General features: G+C 38.2%; 1 protein-coding gene across 6 annotated transcripts in view; it reads right to left on the reverse strand.

Moving 5' to 3' along the window:
* RAD51C (RAD51 paralog C) overlaps positions 1 to 27,707 on the reverse strand; it is a 57,410-nt gene that overhangs the window by 5,847 nt on the left and 23,856 nt on the right. For 2 of the 6 annotated variants that reach the window (XM_072779805.1, XM_072779800.1), the window contains 4 exons: positions 25,746 to 25,812; positions 24,641 to 24,701; positions 16,383 to 16,443; positions 14,786 to 15,001 (listed from right to left, as the gene is read on the reverse strand). In XM_072779805.1, coding sequence (XP_072635906.1) covers positions 14,885 to 15,001; positions 16,383 to 16,443; positions 24,641 to 24,701; positions 25,746 to 25,812 — 306 coding nt within the window. In that variant the 3' untranslated portion in view covers positions 14,786 to 14,884. Of the gene's footprint in view, positions 1 to 5,992; positions 6,077 to 7,055; positions 9,125 to 13,038; positions 14,264 to 14,785; positions 15,002 to 16,382; positions 16,444 to 24,640; positions 24,702 to 25,745; positions 25,813 to 27,707 lie in introns of those variants that run through there. The other 4 variants (XR_012008736.1, XM_072779804.1, XM_072779801.1 and 1 more) reach the window with 4 other exon arrangements.

Here is a 27,707-nt window from a genome sequence, read left to right on the forward strand (position 1 = left end):
CCTGATGAGAAGAGTATCAAAGAATATTCTAAAACTACCATAGTGACAATTACCTGCATGAATTTATGACAAAGTATAGCCACTTGAACTTGGAGGTTCAGAAGTGTGATTGTTCCAACCTTAATTACACAGAAGGATGTTAACTAACAAATCTCAAAAGAAACTGGGCAGCCTGGGTGGCTCAGCAGTTTAGCACCGCCTTTGGCCCAGGGCGTGATCCTGGAGACCTGGGACCAAGTCCCGTGTCAGGCTCCCTGCATGGAGCCTGCTTCTCCCTCTCCCTGTGTCTGTGTCTCTGCCTCTCTCTCTCTCTCTCTCTCTCTCTCTGTATGTCTCTCACAAATAAATAAATAAAATATTTTTTAAAAAAAGAAACTGATATATAAAAATCACAGTAACATACAAATTTACAATGAGAACCATTAACTTCCATTGAGACCGGACATTTGCATTGATATGGCTGAAACTAAAGTAACTGGGATCCAATTTATCAACAGGTTGATAATTGATGTACATGGAATCAGATAAGAGTTCACTATGACTCAAATATTTAATAGCATCAAACTGAGATAGCCTGATGCAATCATTTTTAAAATAAGGATCAGGTATCAAGACCAATCTCAGAAGGACCCTCAACCCTTTGAACAGGGCTTGGGTAGTTATGTAAAAGCTTGCTCCATTTCGACCCTCCCTTTTCTACCATATTGTATTTACCAAGCCACCTTTTGATTGACACATTTTTAAGAATATTCCCCCATGCCATATTTTCTCAACTTAGAGTTTCCAACCTCAGCATTATTGATGTTTTGGGCCAAATAATTCTTTGTTGGAAGACTATAATGTATATTTTATGATGTTTAGCAGCATACCTGACCTTTACCCACCAAATGCCAATGGCACCTATCCCTACAGTTGTGATGACCAGAATATCTCCACACTGCCAAATGTCCCCTGGGAGACAAAAATCATCCCACCTCGAGTACCACTTCATTAATATAATTAAGAGCAAGAAGTTAGACTTCTTTTGAATTTCTGATAGGCTATTTCCCAATGGTATGACCTTGAGCAAGTTATAATTTACAATGTACATTCCTTTTTTTGGTTACCCAGCAGCTATACCACTTTCCTAGCAGTATCTCACTCTCTTTGAGGGAGTTATCTCTCCTCCATTTTATGTAATTTGGATAGTATTCCTGGCCTCCTCTTACATAAACCAAAGATAATTCTAGTGATTTCTCCCAGATTCTATCACATTCTGGGGTCAGACACTGATCTAAGGTCAACAGAATACTCTCTCCCCAGACTTTGAATGTTGAGCAAGAAGTATAGATAGGGGATGCCTGGGTGGCTTAGCGGTTGGGCGCCTGCCTTCAGCTCAGGTTGAGATCCCAGGATCTGGAATCGAGTTCCGCATCGAGCTCCCTGTGAGAAACCTGCTTCTCCCTCTGCCTGTCTGCCTCTCTCTCTTCTGTGTCTCTCATAGATAAATAAATCTTTTTTAAAAAGAGAGAGAGATAAGAAGAAGGGTGATAGTTCATTCATCAGTGGGTTCCTACCATGAGACCAATCTCATGGTCCTTGTTGTCTAGTGCTCTGAAATTAACTAGGTCATGCATTTCTGAGCTGGTTTCTTCTGCCTTCCTATCATTTCTGTAAGTTTTTTTTATGTCTTTCCAATAAGTTCTTTTGCCTTAAATTTCCAGTAAGTTTCCATTATTTACAATTGAAGAATCCTAATAGATGCAACTTATCTGAGGATAAAAATACCTACCCTTAACAAAGTTACTGAATGGGCTATTTTACAATAATACATGTAAAGTACTTAGCATAGTCCCTGACGTGTGGCAATCAGACAATAAATGTTAGCTACTATTAGTAAGAGTCTTAAAGATTTCATAGTTTAATTCTGAGAGCAAAGTTATTTCTCTAAATTGTAAATTCTTAGAGTCTTAGTGGGACTTGCTGACACTTGAGTGTATAGAATTAATTATAGAATTAATAATTTGGCAGCAGATAAGACATGTAGTCATTATGAGAGTAAGTCTTGAGAAAGATTCCAATATTAAGAAAAGTGAAATACAGAACAAGCTGGTGGTTTCCAGAGGGGAGGTGGGTGATGGATGGGTGAAATAGGTGATGGGGATTAAGGAGTGCACTTGTCTGATGAGCACTGGATGATATATGCAATTGTTGAATCACCATATTATATATATGAAAGTAATATAACACTGTATATTAACTATACTAGAATTAAAATGAAATTTTAAAAATTTAAAGATTTTGTTTATTTGCTAGAGAGAGAGCAAGCACAAATGGGGAGAGGGGTGAAGGGAGAGGAACAGTCAGACACCCCACTGAGCACAGAGCCACTGTGGGTCTTGATCCCAGGACCCCAAGATTATGACCTAAGCCAAAGTTAGAAGCTTAACTAACTGAGCTACCCAGGCCCCCTAAAATGAGATGAAATTTTTTAAAAAGAGAAATGAAGTAGAAAAAAGAAAACCAGTTTGGGGATTGAAATAGCATTGTTGTTTTTTTCTAAGATTTTTTTTTTCAGTAACCTCTACACCCAGTGTGAGGCTCAAACTTACAACCCTGAGATCAAGAGTCGAATGCTCCACTGACTGAGTCGCCAGGCGCCCAGGGTTGGTTTTATATTCGTTAAATATTTGATAGAATTATGACATTGTTCACAGAAGATGGACTGCAAGGGTTTGGAGCATGGGTGATTAAGACTTGATTTGGGACACAAAAAAGGATTAACATGACAACTGAAATAAGAAACTAAGGTAATTCTTCCAAGGCTGGAGAGAAAGTGGACATCTTAAGGTATTCTTTCATTATAAACAGAAGCCAATTGGTGCTGATTTAACAAAGAAACCATTTATGGGAAAGAATAAAGTAGGAGAAATAGAGTCACTTCAACTATCTTATCCAGTCATTGCTGCTGAAATAAATATATTTCAATCACTTTTCTCCAGTCCTGGGTCTTCCACTCAAGTTTCAAGTGTAGGGGCAGGAGCATCATTGACTCTGCCTGAGCTCCTGGCCTACCCCTCACTAATGAGGGGGCAAGACACCAGAAATTACAGTCCCACTAAGACTTTATAAATTAAAGAATGGGAAACACAACTTACAAAAGGAAAACAGGGAGCTATTAAGAAGAGGACATGTGGGGCAGCCCAGGTGGCTCAGCGGTTTAGCGCCGCCTTCAGCCCAGGGCATGAACCTGGAGACTCGGGATCAACTCCCATGTCGGGCTCCCTGCATGGAGCCTGCTTCTCCCTCTGCCTGTGTCTCTGCCTCTCTTTCTCTCTGTGTCTCTCATGAATAAATAAATAAATATTTTTTAAAAAGAAAAAAGGAGATATGTGCTTGCTTCAGCAGCACATATATTAAGAAGGGGACATGTATGTTGATTATCAAAAAACACCCTATGCATGTACATTAAAGGGGTCTCCAATTCAGGCAAAAGAGCAAGATGGTCTTATATCAAAGTTCCCAAGGGGACAGAGTTTCAAAGTGCCAAATGTTGCTTCAAGGATGAGAATTCTAAGGGGAAGAGGCCTGCAACTCCATCAATTTTATTGAACTTTATGGGGCGCCTGCATGGCTGGATCAGTTAAGCATCTGCCTTCAGCTCAGGTCATGATCCCAGGGTCCTGCCTCTCCCCCTGCTTGTGCTTGCTTTCTATCTCTCCCTCTCAAATAACTAAAAACCTTAACATTTTTTTATTGAACTTTGGAGAATACAATTTTGGTAGAATAGTGAACAAGCGAATATAAAAGCCAAGTTAGAAAAAGAAAGGAATGATGAGAGGTCCAGTTTTTAGTAAGTTCATAAAGTGCTTCTTCCTCCATAGTATCAGTGTACTTTATCTAAATTGAGCAACTCAAGGCAGCCTTGAAAGCATAGCCAAGGGAACCTGGGTGGCTCAGCAGTTGGGCATCTGCCTTCAGCTCAAGGCATGATCCGGGATCTGGGATTGAATCCCACATCGGGCTCCTTGCAGAAAGCCTGCTTCTCCCTCTGCCTGTGTCTCTGCCTCTCTTTCTCTATGTCTCTCATGAATGAATAAATGAAAGAAAGAAAGAAAAGAAAGAAAGAAAGAAAGAAAGAAAGAAAGAAAGAAAGAAAGAAAGAAAGAAAAAAAGAAAAGAAAAGAAGAAAAGAAAAGAAAGAAAAGAAAAGAAAAGAAAAGAAAAGAAAGAAAAGAAAAGAAAAGAAAAGAAAGAAAAGAAAAGAAGAAAAGAAAAAAAGAAAAGAAAAGAAAAGAAAGAAAAGGAAAAAGAAAAAGACCTGCCAAATCTGTAAATGTTGGACTTCCATTTTCATTAAATATTTGAAAGCCAATTGGCTGCCCAAATAAACAAAATCTTAAAAAACAAAAAAAAAAAGCTAGTGCAAATATTACTTTAAAAAAATTAATTGGGGCAGCTGGAGTGGCTCAGCAGTTTAGTGACACTTTCAGCCCAGGGCCTGATCTTGGAGATCCAGGATCGAGTTCCATGTCAGGCTCCCTCCATGGAGCCTGCTTCTCCATCTCTCTGTGTCTCTGCCTTTCTCTCTCTCTCTCTCTCTCTCTCTCTCTGTGTCTCTCATGAATAAATAAAATCTTTAAAAAATAAATAAATAAAATTTAAAAAATAAAAAATTAATTGAAAAACAGGGGTGCCTGGGTGACTCAGTCGGTTAAGCATCTGCCTTCAGCTCAGGTCATGATCCCAGGGTTCTGGGATGGAGCCCCAGGAGCCCCACATTGGGTTCCCTGCTAAGCGTAGAGTCGTCAGCTCCTTCCTCTCCTTCTGCCCCTCCCCCCTCACTTGTGTTTTCTCTCGTTTGCTCTCTCTCAAATAAATGAATAAAATCTTTTTTAAAAATGCAATCAGAAAATTTTTTTAAAATTTTTTAAAAAGATTATTTATTCATGAGAGACACAGAGAGAGAGGCAGAGACACAGGCAGAGGGAGAAGCAGGCTCCATGCAGGGAGCCCAACATGGGACTCGATCCCGGGTCTCCATGATCATGCCCTGGACTGAAGGCAGAGCTTAAACCGCTGAGCCACCCGGGCTACCCAGAAAAAAAAAAATAAAAAAGACCAGAAAAATGTTTTTTCTCTTGAAAAACTGGTATACTTACCATTAGACCAAAAGTAACATAACCAATTATGCCTTCCTCCTCACCTTGGTTTATATGACTTTTTAAAAATAAAAACAAAAATTTTTTAAATTTATTTGAGAGAGAAAACGAGGGACAAAGCATGAGCAGAGGGGGGGAAGCAGACAGAGAAGGAGAAGCTGACTTCCAACTGAGCAGGAAGGCCAATGTGGGGCTCAATCCCAGGACCCTGAGATCATGACCTAAGCTGAAGTCAGATGCTTAGCCAACTGTGCCTGCCAGGTGCCCCGGTTTATATGACTTCTTTTTTTTCTTTAAAGATTTTATTTATTTATTCATGAGAGACACACAGACACAAAGGCAGAGATACAAGCAGAGGGAGAAGCAGGCTCCCTGCAAGGAGCCTGAGGCGGAACTCGATCCCAGACCCCAGGATCATGCCCTGAGCCAAAGGCAACGTTCAACCGCTGAGCCACCCAAGCATCCCTACATGACCTCTTAACATGAATTCTATATGCTGCTTTGCTTTTGTCTTTTTTTAAGATTTTATTTATTTACTCATGAGGGACAGAGACAGAGAGAGGCAAAGACACAGAGGGAAAAGCAGGCTCCATGCAGGGAGCCAGACATGGGACTCCATCCCAGGTCTCTAGGATCACTCCCTGGGCTGAAGGCGGCGCTAAACCGCTGAGCCACCCCGGCTGCCCTGCTTTGGTCTTTTATCTGTATTAATCTTTAAATTTTGAAATAGGTAAAACATGTTTTCATGAATTCTCAAGCCGGTCTGAGAACCCAACTTTTATGTTCTCATAAAACAGGCTACACATAAAATTATTCTCAGAGTAATGGTGTATTTAAAAATTCACACTTACTGCACATAAGGAAAGCCAAATGGGTAGTGAGATTCAAATGGATAGTTGAAGCACAGAAAGGCCAATGTCAATGATGAACTAAATCTGAAAACAGACAAAGGATTAACTGTGGTTGAATATACACGGAATCTTGTCAACATGTTTTATGCCAAAATCAGTTCTGAGGGAGCAAAATGTTCTGTAAATTTTTAACAGTAACAGTAAATTTAGGCACTGACGTTAACTAAAAATACATATTATGAACAGCCAGCCTCTCTTCTGTAACTCAATGGTTTTTTTAAAAGCAATAGAACATTTCGACATTATGTCTCAAAACTGAAATGTAATGTATTGGAATAAAACCACTAGTATTATTGATTTTGAAAATTAAAAAATGTAAATGTCACTTTTCCACATTTTTTAGTATTGCTCATTTAAACTGAATATTTAATAATGCCTTTACAGTAAGAGAAACCACAAAATATCCAACAGTGAATTTAGCAATCATTTAGTCCTATATTGTTTTATAAATAAGAAAAGGTCATGGGAAAATAAGGGTGCCAAAATTGACATGGCTTACTAATGTCTCAGCTGAAATTAGAATGCAGGTCTTCTGGCTCTAGTCGTATGTTTTTTCTACCACATTATAAGGTGATAACTAGATGTAAACTTTTTACTAGGAACATTATTAACAACATCAAAAAAAGTTTAGAAAATAAAAATAGCGGATATAAGAAATGAAAGTAAATTTATTAGGGTTAAAATTTAAGCTAGTAGGAATAGTTAGAAAATATTTCAAAGTCAAATCAACTGTCCCAAACTTGATAAGCAATAAAAGTCAATAAAAGTTTCAGAAACCAAACTGTTGCTCATATGAATTTATAAGCAAAATAATATTGGAAACAACCCAAAATGAGGGGCACCTGGGTGGCTCAGTTGAGCATCCAACTCTTAATTTCGGCTCAGGTCATGGAATTGAACTCAGTGGAGTATGCTTCTCTTCCTCTGCCCCTCCCCTTGCGTGCCCTCTTTCTCTCTCTTTTTCAAATAAATAAAAAAAAAAAAACCACCAAAACGCCAAATGTTCAAGAAGTTAAACATTTTAAGTGAATTTTTTAAATGTGGAATATACTTGTAATAGAATACTGTTCAGCCATAAAAAATGAAGTTCTTATACATGCTACACCATGGATGAACCTTGAAAGCATGCTAAGTAAAATAAACCAGGCACAAAAGGAAAAATATTGCATGATTCCACTTATATAAAATACATACAGTAGGCAATTTCATAGAGAGTAGATCAGAGATTACCAGGAGCTTGTGGGGGGAGCAATGCACAGAATGGAAAATTTTGCTTCAAGTGTACAGAATTTGTTTGGGTGATGAAAGTTTTAGAAACTGGTGATAAATATACAACACTGTGCATGTAGTTAATGCCACTGAATCGCACACTTAAAAAAGGTTAAAATAGCAAATTTTATATATATTTTATCACAATTTTAAAAAGTTAAAAAAATATTTTGGGGCACCTGGCTGGCTCAGTCAGCAGAGCACATGTCTCAGGGACATGAGTTCAAGCCTCACATTGGGCATAGGGCTTATTTTTTATTTATTCTTTTATTTTTATTTTTTTAAGATTTTATTTATTTATTCATAGAGATGCAGAGAGAGAGAGAGAGAGAGAGAGAGGCAGAGACACAGGCAGAGGGAGCAGGCTCCATGCAGAGAGCCTGACATGGGACTAGATCCAGGGTCTCCAGATCACGCCCTGGGCTGCAGGCGGCGCTAAACTGCTGCACCACCGGGGCTGCCCAGGGCTTATTTTAAAAAAAAATAATAATAGCAATAAAAAAGTCAAACAAAAATTTCAATACCACTATTAAGTTATATTCTTAAATAGGGATGCCTGGGTGGCTCAGCGGTTGAGTGCCTGCCTTCAGCACAGGGCATGATCCTGGAATCCCAGATCAAATCCCACATCGGGCTCCCTGCATGGAGCCTGTTTCTCTCTCTCTCTGCCTATGTCTCTGCTCCTCTCTCTCTCTCTGTGTCTCTCATGAATAAATAAATAAAAATAAATAAAAATTAAAATTAAAATTAAAAAATAAAAAATAAAAAAAAATAAAAAATCCTCAGAAACATTAACCTATGCATGACAAGTTGTATTCTTATCTGACCTTTGGAGAAACAGAATTTATTCTAAATCTTATTTGAAACATTCATTCAACAAGTAGTTATTAAATGTTTGTATGTTAGGCTTTAGATGGATAGATGGATAGAAGGAATGAATATAGACAGACCAGCCTATCCCATCTACCTTACAGAAGGATCAAATTAAATAATGTAAAAGTGTTTGAAAATCATAAGGCATTATATACTTTGTTACATATCCCCCCCCCCAAATTCAAGCTAAAGTTATAATGCTCTGGGAGGAAAAATACTTTTAAAAAGGGTAAATTGTTTGTAAAACCAGGAGAGAATTAGTTAATAAAGACTACCCATGTGTTTGAAAAATTATAGATTTATGCATTAAAGATAGTGGTGGAATTATCTCTAAGGTTTCCTCTAGCAATAAAAATCTATAATCATTGCTTTGAAGTATTAAGCTTCTATCCTGAAAAATAAAACAAAAAAACAAATTCCTGAGTTAAGTTGTCGGAGCTTTTAATTCTATACCTTATTATATTTTATACCTTTAATAACTTTTTTGAAATCAAACTTTCTTTTTAAGATTTTATTTATTTATTCATGAGAGACACAGAGAGAAAGAGAGGCAGAGACACAGGCAGAGGGAGAAGCAGGCTCCACGCATGGAGCCTGAAATGGGACTTGATCCCAGATCTTCAGCATCACGCCCTGGGCTGAAGGCGGTGCTACACCGCTGAGCCACGCGGGCTGCTCTCAAACTTTATTTTCCAAGTGCATTAATGTGGAAAAGGCTTCCCAAAGCAGAGCAATTCTGAATTGCTAGTTTTTGTTTACTCTTCCCAAAATGAGGGGTGCCTGGTTGGTTCAGTCGGTTAAGCATCCGCCTTAGGCTCAAGTCATGATCCCAGGGTCCTGGGTCCTGGGATCGAGCCCCACATCAGGCTCTCTGCTGGGTTGAGAGCCTGCTTCTCCCTCTTCCTCTGCTTGTTGCTCCCCTTGCTTGTGCTGTCAAATGAATAAAAAAATTTTTTTTAAGATTTTATTTATTCACAAGAGACTCAGAGACACAGGCAGAAGGAGAAGCAGGCTCCTCACAGGGAGCCAGATGCTGGTACTCGATCCGGGGACTCCAGGACCTCGCCCTGAGTGGAAGGCAGATGTTCAACTGCTGAGCTACCTAGGTGTCCCAAGAATGAGTAGTTTTTTTTTTTAATTTTTTTTATTTATTTATGATAGTCACAGAGAGAGAGAGAGAGAGAGAGGCAGAGACACAGGCAGAGGGAGAAGCAGGCTCCATGCACCGGGAGCCCGACGTGGGATTCGATCCCGGGTTTCCAGGATCGCGCCCTGGGCCAAAGGCAGGCGCCAAACCGCTGCGCCACCCAGGGATCCCGAGTAGTTTTTAAAGTAGACTATTAATGGCCTGTGCCTGTGTTGTACTAATTGTGGCCAGGGCATTGCAAAACATGGAATTGATATAATATGGTGGAAATAAATGGTTTTTTTGTGTGTGCAAATACATCTATGTGTATAAATGAATTACCAGAAAGGATGATAGCAGTGGCATGAAAAGGAGTAAAAGCCAATATACATCTTTTGGATTTACCACACTGCCCAACCACAAAATGAAAAATGGATGCAATCATTGGTTAACCAGGAGGTGAGGCCTTTAACTGACTTACTGGTTGTAGTAGGTGGCAAATGTATAAATCCTGTAATGATGGATATTCCATCACAGTGTAAGTTAAAACAGAAGAGACTGGGGAAAAATTTATACTTACATACATTTTATAATTAAGAAAGAATAATAGTCCTTGAAAAATAAAACTTTCAAAAAACTAAGGAACTATCATTTCTTTTTGTATCTTTTACCCTTTCACTCTCATAAATGGGAATGACCATCTATGAATACGGTTAAAAATGGCAACATGTCTGTCCCAGTGCTTTCCAAACTTTAATGTGTATATTTATCACCTAAGGATCATTATTTCTTAAATCATGTTACCATATAAATTGAAGGGGCTGAATTAGGGCTCCCCCAAAACATTTACAACCTAATTCTGGAATTTGTGAATGTTAATTTACACGCCAAAGGCACTTTGCAGATATGAATAAGGGCCTTGAGATAGAAATATTATCCTGGGTTATCTGAGCCCTAAGTGTAATCACAAGAGTCCTATAAAAGGAAGGTAGGAGACAGTTGGAAAATGGCAATTGAAAAAAACTGGAGAGAGAGATTGGAAGATGCTACACTGCTGTCTCTGAAGATGGGCTATGAGCCAAAGAATGCAGGCAGCCTCTAGAAGCTAGAAAAGGCCAGAAAATGGATTTTCCCTGCACTCTCCAAAAGGAATACAGGCTTGCTGACACCTTGTTTTTAGCCCTACAAAACTGATTTCAGACTCCAGAAATGTAAGATAATAAGTCTGTATTCTTTTAAGCTGCTAAATCTGTGGTAATTTTTTACAGCAATACAAATCATAATTTGAATTTCCTTAAAAAAAGAATTTGTATGCTTATTAGCAGCATTGTTTATAACACTAAAAATACAGTAATAACTAAAACTCCAAAAAAGTTTAAAATTATGCACAACCATTAAAAACTATCACAGAAAAATTATATGGAGCACAAGAGGATACAGTAGGCTCTTTAAACAGGTAACCATATAATTTTGAAATTTTTTATGTATTTTATTTTCTATGTTTTTTTATTTTTTTAAAGATTTTATTTATTCATGAGAGACAGAGAGAGAAGCAGAGACATGGGCAGAGGGAGAAGCAGGCCCATGCAGGGAGCCCGACGTGGGACTTGATCCCAGGTCTCCAGGATCACACCCTGGGCTGAAGGTGGGGCTAAACCACTGAGCCACCGGGGCTGCCCTGCTGTTATTTTAAATTTCCATATTTCTACAAACTGAATTCTTTCTAAAATTCATGTTGAAGCCCTAAACTCCAGTGTGTTTATATTTGGAGATAAAGTTTTTGGAGGGTAAATAATGCTAAATGAGGTAATAAAGGTGAAGTCCTAATCTGATAGGACTGGTGGCTTTGTAAGATGAAGAAAGATATATCTCTTCATGCATGTTCAAGGAAGGGCCTTGTGAGCACTCAGTTAAGTAGGTAGCTGTCTACAAATTTCACCAGAACTACACCATGCAGGCACACTGATCTTTGACTTCTAGTCTCTAATACTGTGAGAAAATTCTGTTAAGTTTATGGTATTTTGTTATTCCAGGCCAAGCAGATGAAGATTTAAGTGTATATTATAACTAGGAAAATAATTATCTTTTTAGCAATAGCAACAATTTTGAAAGGCTATTTTACATAAAGTTTATCTAAAGAGTTGCAAACAAAAAGAAATACACTTGGGACGTCTTGTGGCTCAGCAGTTGAGCATCTTCCTTCAGCTCGGCATGATCCTGGAGTCCTGGGATTGAGTCCCACATCAGGCTCCCTGCATGGAGCCTGCCTCTGTGTCTCTCATGAATAAATAAATAAAATCTTAAAAAAAAAAAAAAAAGAAATACACTTAGCTTTATCTATATTCCAGGTCCTATAGTTCTTTAAAGTATACTGTTATGATGCTTTTATAAGATTCCTACAGTTCTGATGCCTAGTAACACTGATATTTATCACATAACCCCCTCACTCTCTTGATCTTATGATTTGAGCAGAGAAAATACAAAATGGTTAATTTTTTTATGACTGCATTAATAAAAATATATGCCTAAGGACCTCAAAAATAATTACAATCAACCATCCTAGTCATTTAAAATTAGTCTCATATAATTGGATGGCCATATGCCTCATTTGCCTGGGATGGTCCTGATTTACATCCACTGTCGTGGTGTTAATTGTTAGCAGTGTCTACTTTTACTCTCAAAAAAGTCCTGGCGGGATCCCTGGGTGGCGCAGCGGTTTAGCACCTGCCTTTGGCCCAGGGCACGATCCTGGAGACCCGCGATCGAATCCTACGTCGGGCTCCCCGTGCATGGAGCCTGCTTCTCCCTCTGCCTATGTCTCTGCCTCTCTCTCTCTCTGTGTGACTATCATAAATAAATTAAAAAAAAAAAAAAAGTCCTGGCAATGGGCAGCCCCGGTGGCTCAGTGGTTTAGTGCCACCTTCAGCCCAGGGTGTGATCCTGGAGACCTGGGACCAAGTCCCACGTCGGGCTCCCTGCATGGAGCCTGCTTCTCCCTCTGCCTGTGTCTCTGCCTCTCTCTCTCTCTGTGGGTCTCTCACGAATGAATAAATAAAATCTTAAAAAAAAAAAAAAAAGTCCTGGCAAACTATGGTTATTCTATATATAACCAATTACAGAATAATTTTTTAAAGTTCTTTTTAAAGATTTTATTTATTTATTCGTGAGAGACACAGAGAGAGGAAGAGGCAGAGACACAGGCAGAGGGAGAAGAAGGCTCCATGCAGGGAGCCCGACGTGGGACTTGGTCCCAGGTCTCCAGGATCACACCCTGGGCTGAAGGCAGATGCTCAACCACTAAGCCACCCAGGTGTTTCTAAAGATTTCATTTATTTGAGATAGAGTAAGAGAGAGCAAGCATGAGCTTGGTGGTGGTGGGGGGAGGGTGTACAGAGAGAGAGAGAGAGGGAGAACCAGACTCCCTGCTGAGCAGAGAACCGGATGCAGGGCTCCATCCCAGGATCCCGGGATCATAACCTAAGCCAAAGGTAAATGCTTAACTGACCTGACTGAGCACCCAGGTGCCCAAGAATAATTGTATTTTTAAAATTTCATAAATTTAGTGTTCCATCTGGGACAGGAAATAACCAATTGTCACTAATATCTGGAGAATATGGTTGTCACAGTATATAACATTCAATTATTTAAATACTGGAAACCAAAGTAAATTTTGTGAATGAATTGAGAAGTACTAAGAAGAATCAGGTGCCAAAACATGTTTAGATGATTTTAAAAGCACTCAAGAATTCAAAATTTTAATTTATTCAAACAGTGTTAAGATTATTCAAAAGAAAATGTCAATACATCTAGAATTCTAGAATGGATCACACCATGTTTCAAAAATGTTGAAATAAATGTCAGTTTATCAACTTGACTATTCTGGAAGATGAATGTTCTAGACAATTTCCAGATAGGGTAACAGTTCCAAAGTCCTTCCTTTAAAGTAACATAAAAATTAAACAAATAACTTTGATTTTTAGACTGGAGTCACTAAAATCAGATTGGTCGGGCAGCCTCAGTGGCTCAGCGGTTTAGCGTTGCCTTCAGCCCAGGGCGTGATCCTGGAGACCCGGGATCGGGTCCCTGCGTCAGACTCCCTGCATGGAGCCTGCTTCTCCCTCTGCCTCTGTCTGTCTCTCATGAGTAAATAAATAAAATCTTAAAAAAAAAAATCAGATTGGTCATCTAAAATTTGTATCCTACCATTAAAAACGAATACAATATGCTGACTCACGTGCTGGCTTCTCTTTATAATAATAAAAACAAGCCTTTTTCTTTTTTTATAGTTTTATGGTTTTATTAACATAAATATGATGTGCACATAAGCTGTCTATTCATTTTCTTTGCTGTGCAGCCTGGCATTGGGATTGGTGACTGTGATAGCCAGCTGGTCTGCTCTTTCTACAGTGGCTGTGTGATTCTTGGAGATGTTGTGAGCAATCTCTGCACAGTAAGATATGTTGCACATCAGCAGCACTTCATTCCCTGACGTTTTGGACTAGGAACTTCCAAAATGCACTAGGCAGCATGTGTTCTATTCTTTTGCTGCTCCTGTAACCAATGCTGGGCATCAAGATCTGGCCCTTGAATCTTCTGTGCACTCTACTGTCAACGCCTCTGGGTTTCTGCCAGTTGTGCTTAATTTTGACATATTGGCCTGACCAATGCTGGATGAACTTCTTGGTCCTCTTTTTAAGGGTCTTGGCCTTCACCAGAGGTCTGCAGGGAGCCATGATACGAAGGAAGAGACAGCTCAAAAACAGGGCATTTTTAAGAATTATCAAAACTGGGATCCCTGGGTGGCGCAGCGGTTTGGCGCCTGCCTTTAGCCCAGGGCACGATCCTAGAGACCCGGGATCGAATCCCACGTCGGACTCCCGGTGCATGGAGCCTGCTTCTCCCTCTGCCTGTGTCTCTGTCTCTCTCTCTCTCTCTCTGTGTGACTGTCATAAAAAAAAAAAAAAAAAGAATTATCAAAACTGGGCAGCCCTGGTGGCAGAGGTTTAGCGCCACCTGCAGCCCAGGGCGTGATCCTGGAGACCTGGGATCGAGTCCCATGTCAGGCTCCCTGCATGAAGCCTGCTTCTCCCTCTGCCCGTGTCTCTGCCTCTCTCACTCTCTCTCTCTGTGTATCTCTCATGAATAAATAAATAAAATCTTTAAAAAAAAAAGAATTATCAAAACTATATTTAAGGAGGAGAACACATCAGGAATGTGAAAATAAATTTTTCTTTTTAGGATTTTCTAGGTAATTAACAGAGAAAAGAGGAAAAAACAGTCCTAATGATAACTTCAGATTGGTGACATGAGATCAGCTTTCCACATTTGCAAAAACACAATACCTGTATCATCTCTGCTGACTGCTACTAAAATGAAAACCAGGCAAAATATAATTGGAGAACTGCTTTAGAAAAATTTAGAAAATTATACTCATTGTTTTTCACACTCACTTCATATGCTCTTGATTCATATAAGCCATACTGTGTGTTTTTATTTCAAAGTAAAGAATCTACTACTTGTATATATTACATCTCACAGAATCAACACATATGTATACTTTAAGACTAGTCTTTGGATTCCTGTTCTTCCTCTGATTCTCGCGACCGTTTCCGGGAATTCAATGAACCTTCTGTTTGCAAAGAACATGCAGTAACAACAACAGCATCTCTAAATCCTTGAGGCTGGAAGATAAAAAAAAATATGTAAGTATGATTTAAGAACATCTAAAATAACAATTGGAAGACACCTGGGGGGCTCACTGGTTGAGTGTCTGCCTTCAGCTCAGGGTATGATACTGGGGTCCTGGGATGGAGTCCTGCATCAGGCTCCTCATAGGGAGCCTGCTTCTCCCTCTGCCTAGGTCTCTGCCTCTCTCTCTCTCTGTGTCTCTCATGAATAAATGAATAAAATCTTTAAAAATAAATAAATAACAATTGGTTTTCCAAATATTTTTAAGTAACTGATAAAAGAGCTACTTTATTTTTGAGACAGAAGTTATTAACTACTGTGAATGAACAGGTTAAACCTCAGAAATAGGTGTCCAAGCCAGCACTGTAACTAGTGTATTTTATATCTAGAGTATCTTGTATCTGTATATTTATTTACTTGTATATTTACTTACACATACACACAGAGAAATAACAGTGCATTATAAAAGTGTACTCTAAAAGAAAATAGTTTTTTAAGATTTTATTTATTTGAGAGAGGGAGAACCTATGCATGCATGGGGGGAGGGGCAATGGCTGGAGAAGCAGGCTCTCCGCCAAGCAGGGATCTCCGGCCCAATGTGGGACTCAAACCCAGGATCATGACTTGAGCCGAACGCAGACACTTAACCAACTGAGCCATGCACATGCCCCAAAAATCTTGACAAACTTTATGGTGGCTCTACTGAAGATGTAAAAAGAGGTAACATGTACTAATTACTTAGGTGCTTTACAACTTTATTTTCACAATTAAATACTCTAAAGCTTTCCCATTAGGATACTTTAAATGCACCTAAGCAGTACAAAGACTAAGTTGATAATTCAGTTTGAGAATCTTTCTATTTCTGTTTTTGTCCTTAAAAAATAAGATGCCAAGACTTATGACTTATGACTCAACACTACTGATAAATATGCATTTTTCAGCCAAAAGAGTGTGTTCTATGATTTTAAATTATAGGGAAATTAACATTTTATGGCAGGATATATTTGGTGGCTATGATAGATCTATAATATCTACAGACTAAAATTACTTAAGAGTAATGTTAGTATTTTTTTCTTGGAAAATCTTTAACAACGTTCACTTTAAAAATTTTTAATATCCTGACATTGCATATGGCATGGAACACACTAGCCTACAAATAAGTATTTCCTCTGTTCTTAAGAATAAATTTCAGTCCAGTTGTGACTAGAATATTCTGTATATATACTATTTTGGGGATAATGTTCTAAGCATCAAAAGCTGTCCTCAAATATGCTTGCTGCCTACAGAAGTTAACAGAAGCAATTTGTAAATACTCTCTTCAGATAATTACTGCCCACCAACACCAAAATCCCACTCTAATCAAATAATACTGACTGTGATTTGAAACAGTACTGTAGATTCCTTCTGGCTTGGTGATTTGTACAATGTTGCCAACCTGCTTAGAGAAAAAAAATAAATATACACAAACACATGATCTTAATTAGTTCAGATGACTGATTTAATAATTTAAATTTATAGTTTTTTTCACTACAATTCTATTGTTTTGTTCCCGAAGGACACAGAAAGCGAAGAAATATCTAAAAGACTCCTTTAATCAATAGCTGTAATGTGTGTGTATAAGTATTACATATAATAACAAAGTTGTTTACATAAGTGGAATTTTATTTTACTTTTTAAAAGATTTTATTTTTATTTTGAGAGAGAGAGCAAGCGCATACAGAGGGAAGGGAGAAGCAGACTCCCAGGTGAGCAGAGAGCCTGATGCAGGGATCAATCCTAGGACCTTGAGAAATTGAAAATGTGAGCCAAAGACAGTTTACTGACTGAGGTATCCAGGCATCCCTACATAAATGGAATTTTAAAGCAGCCAAAAAAACAAACAAAAAATAAAAAATAAATAAAGCAACCTAACTGTCCAATAACCAATTCAAATAAATTTCTATATTATATTTATATTAATATATTAAGTAAGTATATATTAATATATTTTAAGTAAAAGTTACGCTGTATGAGCCCACATTTATGAGTAAACATGTATAGAAAAAATACTACAAGACTACAATCAAGGGATGCCTGGGTGGCTCAGTGGTTGAGTGTCTGCTTTTGGCTTAGGTCGTGATCCTGGAGTTCCGGGATTGAGTCCCACATCAGGCTCCCAGTGGGAAGCCTGCCTCTCCCTCTGCCATGTCATAAAATCTTTAAATTAAACAAACGAAAAGACTACAATTAAAAAGTTAAGTTGTGGGATCCCTGGGTGGCGCAGCGGTTTGGCGCCTGCCTTTGGCCCAGGGCACAATCCTGGAGACGCGGGATCGAATCCCACGTCGGGCTCCAGGTGCATGGAGCCTGCTCCTCCCTCTGCCTGTGTCTCTGCCTCTCTCTCTCTCTCTCTGTGTGACTATCATAAATAAATTAAAAAAAAAAAAAGTTAAGTTGTTATTACAAGATAAAGGTTGCTTTTTTGTTTGTTTTTCCAACTTTCTGCAGTAACTGTGTACTTTTTGTGTGTTATGATACAAGTATTAAGACAATTCCTTGGGATATAAATGAAGAACACATACTCATATCATAATCAAGAAGATATATTCTTAAAAATTATTATGTCCAAAAGAATCACTGTCAGATTCTGTCATGACAGAACAAAGTCTGTTTAGGTATATTCTTATTATATAGTCCACAAAGTAATATAAAACTGAAAGCTGGAAAAAAAAATAAATAAATAAATAAATAAAACTGAAAGCTGAAAGTACTTAGATTTTAAATTCTTTTTTTTTTAATATTTTATTTATTTATTCATGAGAGACACAGAGAGAAAGAGAGAGGCAGAGACACAGGCAGAGGGAGAAGCAGGCTCCATGCAGGGAGCCTGACGTGGGACTCGATCCCGGGTCTCCAGGGTCATATCCTGGGCTGAAGGTGGTGCTAAACCACTGAGCCACCGGGCTTCCCAGATTTAAAATTCTAAACTCTGGGACGCCTAGATGGCCCAGCAGTTGAGCATCTGCCTTTGGCTCAAGGTGTGATCCTGGAGACCCGGGATTGAGTCCCACATCGGAGCCTCCTTCTCCCTCTGCCTGTATCTCTGCCTCTCTCTCTCATGAGTAAATAAATAAAATCTTTAAAAAAATAAAAATAAAATTCTGAGCTCTTATGAACTTTGCTCAAATATTGTAATAATAAATATAAGTGGGACGCCTGGGTGGCTCAGTGATTGGGTGCCTGCCTTTGGCTCAGATCGTTATCCTGGGATCCAGGATTGAGTCCTGCATCGAGCTCCCTGCGAAGAGCCTGCTTCTCCCTCTGCCTATGTCTCTGTTTCTCTATCTCAGTCTGTGTCTTTCATGAATAAATGAATGAATCTTTTAAAAATAAATAAATAAATAAAGCAAAAACTTTTATTAAATTATTAAAACAAATTTTTAATTGAGTAATCTCTATGCCCAATGTGGGGCTTGAACTTCTGACCCCAAGATCAAGAGGCACATACTCTACAGACTGAGCTAGCAAGGTGGCCTAAGCAAAAACGTTTTTTTAAAGATTTTATTTATTTATTTATTTGAGAAAGAAAGCAAGAAAGAGAGAGCAGGAGCGGAGTGATGGGCAGAGGGAGAGGCAGACTCCCCACTGAGCAGGGAGCCCAATGTGGGGCTTGATCCTGGGACTCCAGGATCATGACCTGAGCCAAAGGCAGATGTGACTGAGCCACCCAGATGTGACTGAGCCACTCCAAACTTTTTCTTTAATATTTTATTTATTAATATTATCTTATTATTAATATTATCTTATTTGAGAAAGAGAGAGTGGGGAGGAGGGTAGAAGGAGAAGGAGAGAATCTTAAGAAACTCCACACTAAGCACAGAGCCAGACATGGGGCTCAATCTCACAACCCTGAGATTAACCAAGAGTTGGATGCTTCATCAATTGAGCCATTCAGGTGCCTCCTAAACAAAAACTTTTAAACTATCTTTCAAAATAACTTTAAAACTGGGATGCCTGAGTGGCTCAGTGGTTTAGCGTCTGCTTTTGGCTCAGGGTATGATCCTGGAGTCCCAGGATCAAGCCCCATATCAGGCTCCCTGCATGAAGCCTGCTTCTCCCTCTGCCTATGTCTCTGCCTCTCTCTCTCTCTCTCTCTCATGAATAAATAAAACCTTTTAAAAAATTACTTTAAAACTGATATAATTTATTCATAATAGGCAAAGATAGAAGCAACCCAAGTGTCTGACAGATGGATCAATAAATTAAATGTAGTTTATAGGGCAGCCCCGGTGGCTTAGTGCCACCTTCAGCCTGGGGTGTGATGCTGGAGACCCAGGATCGAGTCCCACATCGGGCTCCCTGCATGGAGCCTGCTTCTCCATCTGCCTGTGTCTCTGCCTCTCTCTCTCTCTCTCATGAATAAATAAAATCTTTTTTAATAATGTAGTTTATACATATAATGGCATATTAATTAGTCTTGAAAAGGAAAGAAATTCTTGTCACATGTAACAATGAATATTGAAAACTATGCTAAGTGAAAAAAAGGCCAGACACAATAGGACAAATATTGTATCATTCCACTTAAATGAGGTGCCCACAGTAGTGAAATTCATAGACAGAAGGTAGAATACTGTTGCTACAGGCTGGGGGAGGGGAGAATAGGGAGCTCGTGTTACATGGGAACAGTTTCAGTTGGGGAAGATGAAAACGTTCTGGAGATGGATGGTGGTCATGACTGCACAATAATGTGAATGTACTTCATGCCACTAAACTGTACACTTAAACGATTAAACTGATACATTTTATGATATATACAATTTACCACAATTTAATTAAAAAAATAAATTTTTAAGTGGCCCACTACCCAACATGGGGCTTGAACTCACAACCCCAAGATCAAAAGTTGCATAATCTACCAACTGCGCCAGCCAGGTGCCCCACAATTTACCAGTTTTAAAAAACTGATATAACTGCACAAAATGCAGATTCTACCTTAGAGAAAAATCATAAACTCTCAGAGTTAAAAGGGTCATTTATTTACATATAATATTGACTTCCTTTTTTACTGGCTGCTTGGTGTTTAATTTTTACTTGGTTCAAGGCACTTGGTTATAGGCTACCAAGAAGGCTTGAGTGTGGCTTGGATAGTAAACAATTGGTTTCTCTCATCTGTCTTGCTGTTTTGTTTTGTTTTTTAAACATTTTTTTTAAGATTTTATTTATTTATTCATGAGAGACAGAGACAGAGAGGGGGTGGTGGCAGAGGGAGAAGCAGGCTCCATGCAGGGAGCCTGACATGGGACTCGATCCTGGGTCTCCAGGATCAGGCCCTGGGCCGAAGGCAGCGCTAAACCGCTGAGCCACCCGGGCTGCCCCAGTTTTGGGTTTTTTTTAAGATTTTATTTATTTATTTACGAGAGACACACAGAGAGAGGCAGAGACAGGCTCCTTGTGAGGAGCCTGCTACAGGACTCAATCCCAGGACCCCAGGATCATGACCTGAGCCAAGGGCAGACGCTCAACTTATGACCCACCCAGGTGCCCCTGGGTTGATAATTCTAACTTTAATACAAAATATAACAGAAAAATTAGGGTGCCTGGCTGGCTCAGTTGGTAGAGCATGTGACTCTTGACCTCCAAGTTGTAAGCTGCAACCCCAGTTTGGGCACAGAGATTACTTTAAAAAATTAAAAATAAATAAGTAAAAGTTATATATATATATATGCATATATATAAGAAAAACAGAGACATGGTGTATTTTAATATGCCTTATTTAAAAAATCATTTTGATTGAATAAAACAAAAATTAGCTAAACTTATTCTGAAAAATTAGTATCTAAATCACCTCATATTACCATATGTCCAAAAAAGATACAATACATTTGAATTTTCTTTTATCTGACAGAGAGAGAGAAAAAGCAGGAGCAGCAGTAGGCAGAGGGAGAGGGATAAGTAGGCTTCTTGCTGAGCGGAAAGCCCAATGTGGGGCTCAATCCCAGGACTCGGATATCATGACCTGAGCCAAAGGCAGACGCTTAACCAACTGAGCCACCCGGTGTCTCACATCTGAATTTTCTGAGAAAATTATTTAAAAAGTAAATAAGCTTTTAAGAAGCTTTTACATATTTATTAAAAATCCTAAAGTCAAGTGGGCACTAAATATTCAGGGTGAAAAACTTCCTCAAATTCCTAGGTAAAAATAAGATTTTATATTTCATATCTGCATTTCAAGAGATCTTTTTAAACAAATTGAACCAAAGAATCACTTGGCTCATGGCCTCAGCTGAGATGAAGCTTACTAACATATGGCTGAACTACAGTTTGGGTCAGGAAGAAATAAGACAGAAGCACAATTTGTGCTCTAAAGCTGAGCACACATATGAAACACTGTGTGGGGGTGTTGATATATTACTCCATTCTACCACCAGATCTTCTTGGCAAAAAGTGATATAATTTTGAACAATCTCAGTCTCATGTTATCATGAATATGCAAATTGGAGGAAAACCCCACACAATATACAGGACAGAGACAAAAGTACTTATTTGAATAACCGTTGGAGTGTCATTTCATTGTTAGTCAAAAGGTAAAACTCAGGTGTTTCCAGTGAAAGAGGGGGACTGGAACATAAATGGGACACTAAGGTTCAACTCTCAATATAAATTTGGCTACTTAAGGTTTTTAGTTTTCTGCTTAAACTGGAAGTGTTCATTTTTATAACTATTTTCCCAGTGTGAATTTCTATTTTTGTCCTTTCAAGATAAACTAAATTTTAAAATACATACAAGATTTCATGCAACTTTAATGACTTAATAATAACTGGTCTGTCTCTTTTTTTTAAGATGACTGGTTTCAAACAAGAACAAAACTATTTTAATTCTAATAAATGAGGTCAACTTATTTTAATTATAATAAAGTATGCACATTACTTATCATATATCCCCAGCCGGGGGGGGGGGGGGGGCGGGGGGCGGGAAACAGTTTGGAGAAAAGGGATTTTATCTAAAAATGAGAATAAGAGCTATACTTTCAGATTTGCTGGCAATCAACACAATACTTTAATTACATTGTAGAAACAGCAGTTTTAGGAAAAGAAACAGACTCTATTATATAGTCAGCTATAAAACGTGGATACTACTACTAATTTCATAGTTATTTGGAAAATAAAATGAAATACTATATATATATGCACACACACATATATAATGCTTTTTAGCACAATAAAGGACAGTTAATAAATATTCAAAACAATGGTGGTTATTAATTACTCTTAGTTAATCTGTCTGGGCAGCCTTGGTCTTCTCACCTCTATGTACATATAGATCCTTCAGAGTTATTGAAGGGAATTTATGAAATGTATATTAACTGCCCAGTTAAGTACCTAGCATAAGCAAGCAGTCACTAAAATCATAGTCTGGGATATAGAAAAAACTTATGGAACAGATTTCCCCTACATCTATATAATTCAATGTCAGTCTTCAACACCATTCTCCAATTTCTTGGAAAGGATGAGTGAGAAGCTGAAAGTCACAAAATGGCTAACTCTTAAAGAGTAAGCATAATTTTCTGATCTCATGGATACCCAACCAATGCTAACTTCTAGAATTTGACAAAGAAGGCAAACATCTTCTGATGAGTGCATTAAAAGATTAAACAATCTTGCTTTGCTTATATTATTTTTATTTTTTAGATGTATTCTATTAGTGAATATTTAATAGTAGAATAAGAGTAGACGACCACCACTATATACTAGTTCAAGGAGAATTCCTAAAAACATTTGAACAGTGGGATGCACTTTACAGAAAACCTCAATCTGGGGAGCCTGGTTGCTCAGTCAGTTAAACATCTGCCTTCAGCTCAGGTCATGATCCCAGGGCCTGGAATATAGTCCTGCACTGGACTCCCTGCTCAGTGGAGAATTTGCTTTTCCCTCTGTCCCTCCCCGTGCTCGTGAGTATATGTACACACACTCTTTTTTGCTCATGCACTCACTCTCTCTCTCAAAAATAAATAAAAAAATATTAAAAAAAAGAAAGAGGGGAACCCTGGGTGGCTCAGTGGTTGGGTGCCTGCCTTGGGCCCAGGGTCTGATCCTGGAGTCCCGAGATCAAGTCCCACATTGGGCTCCCTGCATGGAGCGTGCTTCTCCCTCTGCCTGTGTTTCTGCCTCTGTCTCTCACGAATAAACAAACAAACAAACAAACAAATGATTAAAAAAAAAAGAAAAGAAAAGAAAAGAAAGAAAACCTGAATCTGGGAAAGTATAAGCAGTATGTTCAATATGTTCTGGAGAACTGTTGCCAAATATTTACAATAGGGTTTGTTGTTGAGGAAAGAATTCCTTTTGTGATCCAGAATACAATGCCTTATTTACAGAACTGGGGGATAGAAGTCAATTGTAAAGCATTATGTTTTATGGGCGGGGGGGGGGGGGGGACGAGGTACCTGAGCTCTTTGGAAATGACATTTTTATTTTTTATTTTATTTATTTATTCATGAGAGACACAGAAAGAGACAGGCAGACTCCATGTAGGAAGCCCAATGTGGGACTTGATCCCGGGTCTCCAAGATCACGCCCTGGGTGTGAAGGCAGGCAGTAAACCACTGAGCCACCCAGGGAACCCCCAGGAAATGACATTTTTATTTTTATTTTTTTGGAAATGACATTTTTAAAAGAGACACAAACCACATGCATTAGTTTCAAAACATGTACGTAAGTGTAATATATTCTGCTATGAACTCAGAGTAAGTAAGACCTAATTTGGTCAGGCATGATTTTTTTTAGTTAGGAAAAGAACAAAGAAATATTGGTAAAGAACTAAGACAGTATCACTGACCAGACCTGATATATATTTAAGCAACCCTTTTTTCCATCTTTGTCCACATGCTTTCTCAATTTCTTCCTTTCATCAACAGTATTTCCAAACCAAGTTCTTTCAATTATACAAATTAACCTCAAAGCACAGGGGGTGGCATAAATCTAACATTTCTAGAAGTGTAGAATAAAAAAACTCCACAGCTTTCATTTGCCTATTTTAAAGAAAATGAAAGCTGGTTTGTTCACTTGCTCAGCAGCTTTAAAAACAAATACAAAGGTTTCATGCTGTCATAGTTTTATTTTAAAGAACAATACTTGTGAAAGGCAGGTAAGTAACTGGGTAACAGAAGTAGGATAGCAAAATACAAAAGAAAACAAAAATAGACACAATTTCATACAAGAAATATATTAAGCAACTAGGAAAAACCATCCTATTTTCCACATAAATTAGTCCAAAAGCTAACCTCAAAAGTTTTCCTTTTGTCCTGATTTTATTCTTTTTTCAATCCTTTCTAGGAACATAGAGTACCTACCTCCTTTTGCAAGGCTAATAAATGGTACTTGATTTCAAAGAGCTATAGAAGGTAGCATTCTTTGGCCACCTACTCATTTCAGGTGCGCCCCATCATTTAAATATTCCAAAGAACTTCCTGTTAGCTCAATGTGCAGTTTAACAACATGTTTCTATATTTTCTCTAGGTTATGAAGGACAAGGCAACAAAAACTCTCATTCATGAGGCACTATAGATGTCATCCACTGTTGTAGATCTAAGAAAATATAACTGTTCAGTGTAATTAACCCAATATTCAGAATTATTAACCTGTTTCTATACTGACCTTTGCTTTTGGTCCCAGTGAAAAATTAGCCGTATTGTAGCAGCATGTCCCCAACTTTCCCCTGGTGGGAACAAGAACAAAACAACTGTAAACTGCCTTACTGACAAGGCTGTAAGTCTCTCAGAATGCCTCTGACCAAAACAGTTTTACTTTACCTAATTTAACACAAGAATATACTTATACTTTTAAAACCCCTGTACACATGGGTAACATCCTGAGATTAATAAATTTTTACCTATCTTTAGAAATAGATCATTATCCTTTGTTTTTGCTTTCAGAAAACTTTATAGTTTGAGTCAACATTTTGTCAATCTTCCATTATCAGAACTACTAACAACATATTTCTGGCTACTGGAAGGAAAGCAAAACTCTGACAAAATATTCTTAAAGAATTTAGTAAAAGAAAAATCTCGAAGGACTGTATCCTAACAAAACCATGACTGAGGTTAGGAAGAGCCATAAGTCTATTCACTGTATGTGAATTTTAATGAATTCACCATTCCTCCTGTCTAAGACTTTCTAAAGGCAAGAGTCATCTTATGAATATTTATATGCTCAGTATCTAACACAATAGTTGCCAAACAGTAAATGCTCAATAAATGTTTATTAAATAACTAAAACAATGAGTCAATATCTAAAGGTATTGTGCTCCACACTAATACTTACTTTTTATTTTTTAGAAAGCATTTCTTTTTCTTTTAAGATTTTATTTATTCATGAGAGACATAAGCAGAGGGAGAAGCAGGCGCCATGCAGGGAACCTGATGTGGGACCTGATCCCAGGTCTCCAGGATCACACCCTGGGCTGAAGGCGGCACTAAACCGCTGAGCCACCCGGGCTTCCCCACACTGAGACTTATTAGTGAATAAGACTGATACATTCTCTGCTTTTGTGGAGCTGATAGTACTCAATAAGCATCACATGAAAGGGGGAGAAAAAAAATGTGTTAAATTTAAAATGCTTATCTGGGGGCACCTGGTTGGCTCTCAGAAGAACATGTGACCCTTAACCTTGAGGTTGTGAGTTCAAGCCCTATGATGGTTATAGAGATTACTTAAATAAATACAAAACTTTAAAAAAATGCTTATATGATTAATTACCCACCCAATGCAGGAACCAGCAAGGCCTGATTTCTATCAATCTTTGTTGTCATCTGATTTGTTAAAAGTACCTAAAAAAAAGTGAGAAAATTAGGTGAATCTCTCCTCAAAATTATCAAGGAAGTAGTTCTGTAATTTTAGTATTCTGAATACAATTTGAAGAAAAATATATTTCGGTAATGAGAACTTTTCTGATAAATTTTTAAAATTTGCCCATAAAAATTATCTGAAAACATGATTCTATTGAACATAAACATTTTAATAGATAAGAACAATTGTGAAAATGGAAGAATAAAAATATAACAGCTAATACATAAAAGTGTAAAGAGACTACATATAAAAAGTTCATAACTGGGACACCTGGGTGGTTCAGAGGTTGAGCATCTGCCTTCGGCTTAGAGTGTGATCCCAGAGGCCTGGGATCGAGTCACATGTCAGGCTCCCTGCAAGAAGCCTGCTTCTCCCTCTGCCTGTGTCTCTGCCTCTCTGTGTCTCTCATAAATAAATAAATAAAATCTTAAAAAAAAAAAGTTCATAACTGGGAGTTATCGGAAAAACCTCACTTTTAAAATTTAAGTTTTGGATAAGCCAATAGAAACCACCAGACCAATAGCAGCAATCTCAGTAGTGGTAATAAACATTTACTGAGTACTTAAAACATGCCAGAAACTATGCTAAGTGCTTTACCTTCATTACCTTATCTAGCCTTCACAACTACTCCATGAATGAGGTATTATTAGTTTTTGATATTATTTCAGTTTAACACACGAGAAATCAGAAGCTTAGAAAGATTGAGTCTAAAAAAAAAAAAAAAAAAAAGATTGAGTCTGGCTTTTTTTTTTGTTTTTTGTTTTTTGTTTTGTTATCACTGTTGCCTTTCCAGAATATATTTAATTAAAAGAGAGTGTGAGATACTTCATAAATAACTCACTGTTTATATCTTTACAAAAGAGACAAATACACTACTACCATTTCTGGTTTTACAGGGGGAAAAAAAGAAATTGAGGCAAAAATTATGAGAAAAGACTTAAAATCATAAAGAAAATATAGAAGAAGTGGCAAAAAATAGGTGTTCAGGTCAAATGACTCCAAATTATAACTATACTAGTCTGCTGATAATAGATATAGCTGTTGCTTTACTCATAAACGGCCCTCACAGCTAAAAATAATAATTCTTTTGGGCTAAATAATGACCTATAGAAAAGAGTCCATGTTTTAAAAACAGTATTTTTTTTTATTTTTAAATTTTAATTCCAGTTCAGTTAACAAAGTATTATATTAGTTTCAGGTATAACAATATAGTGACTCAAGATCTCTGTAAGCATTAACTGTACTCTCTAAAGATTTATTTTAGAGAAAGAGTGAACAAGGGCGGGGGGAGGGCAGAAAGTGAGGAGAATCCTTGAGCAGACTCCCCACTGAGCTCAGAACCTGATGTGCAGCTCCACCCGAAGACCCTGAGACCTGAGCTGAAACCAAGAGTTGGACACAGAACCTACTGAGCCACCCAGGTGCCCCAAGATAAGTGTACTCTTAATCCTTTTGCTTATTTCGCCCATTTCCCCACCCACCTCCTCTCTGGCAACCATCTGTTTGTTTTCTATAGTTAAGAATCTGGGGGTGCCTAGTGGCTTAGTTGGTTAAGTGAAAAACTCTTGTCTCAGATTAGGTCTTTTTTTCTTTTTTTAAAGATTGATTGATTGATTGATTGATTTATCATAGAGAGAGAGAGAGGCAGAGACACAGGCAGAGGGAGAAGCAGGCTCCATGCCGGGAGCCCAATGCGGGACTCGATCCCGGGACTCCAGGATCGCGCCCTGGGCCAAAGGCAGGCACCAAACCGCTGAGCCACCCAGGGATTCCCTCAGATTAGGTCTTTATATCAGGGTCATGAATTCAAGCCCGTGTTGGGCTCCATGCCCAGCAGTCTGATTTTTGGTTTGTCTCTGTTCTTTTTTTTTTTTTT

The sequence above is a fragment of the Canis lupus genome, chromosome 16 (genome assembly GCF_048164855.1).
Source record: "Canis lupus baileyi chromosome 16, mCanLup2.hap1, whole genome shotgun sequence".
NCBI classification, from domain to species: domain Eukaryota; kingdom Metazoa; phylum Chordata; class Mammalia; order Carnivora; family Canidae; genus Canis; species Canis lupus.